The sequence below is a fragment of the Quercus suber genome, unplaced genomic scaffold (genome assembly GCF_002906115.3).
Source record: "Quercus suber isolate HL8 unplaced genomic scaffold, Cork oak 2.0 scaffold_186, whole genome shotgun sequence".
Taxonomy (NCBI): Eukaryota; Viridiplantae; Streptophyta; class Magnoliopsida; order Fagales; family Fagaceae; genus Quercus; species Quercus suber.
The window spans coordinates 182459-183920 of NW_027069644.1; the positions used below are offsets into that span (position 1 = coordinate 182459).

The window sequence follows — 1462 nt, forward strand, 5'->3', positions numbered from 1 at the left end:
GTACCAGGTTGCATGTTATTATTCCGGCAATTGCTCAAAAGATCAACATAACAAGAAACATACATAATCTAACACACCCCAACGTCACAATACATACAACACAATGCACTAAACAAAAAAAAAAAATTTGGCAATTTCAAAAAGGAAAAAAAGCTAGAAACACAACGTTATTTACACATACTGACTTGGCATGTTGTAATTATCATTGGTCTGGATTCACTAGTGATACTATTTTAATGTGCATAAATCACATGTCCTAATAGTTGATGTGAAAATTGTTGTCCCCTGAACTTGTTGTTTCAGAGAACCTCAGATCACATGATGGGGCAGTAACTTGGATTCGGAGTGTAATCATAGACTTTCACTTCATATAACACGGGATATGGTGGATACTGAGGGCACATGGGTAACTGAGGACAGTCTGTAGAACTTGATGAAGATGAGCTTTCGGGATTCGTTGCCTCCACAACTACTTCCGGATTTGGGTTCTGTTCTGGACCTTCCGGTTCATTTTGTACGTCCTTCACTTCTTCCACGCTCCACAAAGTGGCATAGCAAAGCTTCTTCCTTAACGAGCAGGTCAAGTTAGCAGAGTCAACACCTTCACCAATCACCACTAACTGATCTCTATCAGACCCTTCTATTGCCACCGAGTTCACACCTGTAGAATTAATTAATGAACATTCTAATTAAGCACCTTATCTTTAATTTCTCAAAAGATAGGGTACAAAAATTGTTTTTTGAGTGTTTGATATACTAACCATTTGCTTTTGAGGCAATCTTCATGGCCTTGCTTCGGCATTTGTCACAGGGCATTTGCACCTTGATAACTATTTTTTGCTATAACATAAGATTAAAAAAACAAAATTTAGTTCTAAATTTCTAACAGACACACACACACACTATTCCAAAAGCTGTTTCTGTTTCTTAGAGGCTAGGGCTAAAAGTAAAATCAAGTTTCAGAACTCGCTTGTTTTGCATTTTAGGTATAACTAGGTTTACCTTCATGTTGTAGAGGAAGCAATACCACGCGGCTTTTGTGAGAGAGCTCTAATGAGCAATGAGCTTAACCTGTTTCTTTGGAGAAAGCAAAAGCAGTGTGCGGAAATGTATAGTATATATATAGTATAAATAGACTAGTCTATTTATCCATATATTTCCGCACACTGCTTTTATGATTTTGGTGATAAAATGTTAGAATCCGTGTTTGGTTAGCTTCAAAATTGCTGTTGAAAATATGAAGAATTGACCAATGGTAATTTCCACAATTAATTATATGTTTTCTAGTAAAAAAGAAAAAAAAAAAAAAAACGTTTTCTCAATATAAGCCATCACATGATACAAAAATATTTTAGAAATTTTCAACAAGACTTAGTGCGTAATCTACTTGAAGATAGTTGAAGCCTATCTAAGGTGTACAAGGTAAAATCAAATGGCAATACATTTTATTCAATAAAGGTTT

At 35.2% G+C, this 1462-nt stretch overlaps 1 protein-coding gene across 1 annotated transcript; it reads right to left on the reverse strand.

Annotated features, from left to right (window-relative positions):
* Positions 1–264: 264 nt before the first annotated feature.
* On the reverse strand, positions 265–836 carry LOC111993965 (heavy metal-associated isoprenylated plant protein 47). The gene is made up of 2 exons (XM_024025808.2): positions 762–836; positions 265–661 (listed from the first exon to the last, which is right to left on the reverse strand). Exons 1-2 carry the CDS (start codon positions 814–816, stop codon positions 315–317), a joined length of 402 nt encoding a protein of 133 aa, XP_023881576.2. The 5' UTR covers positions 817–836; the 3' UTR covers positions 265–314.
* Between the last annotated feature and the right edge of the window lie 626 nt (positions 837–1462).

Excerpts from the sequence above, each read along its gene's own strand:
- LOC111993965 (XM_024025808.2), bottom strand. The coding sequence starts at position 816 with ATGCCCTGTGACAAATGCCGAAGCAAGGCCATGAAGATTGCCTCAAAA. Across the intron at positions 662-761 it reads GATTGCCTCAAAAGCAAATG|GTGTGAACTCGGTGGCAATA; the intron begins GTTAGTATATCA and ends TTAATTCTACAG.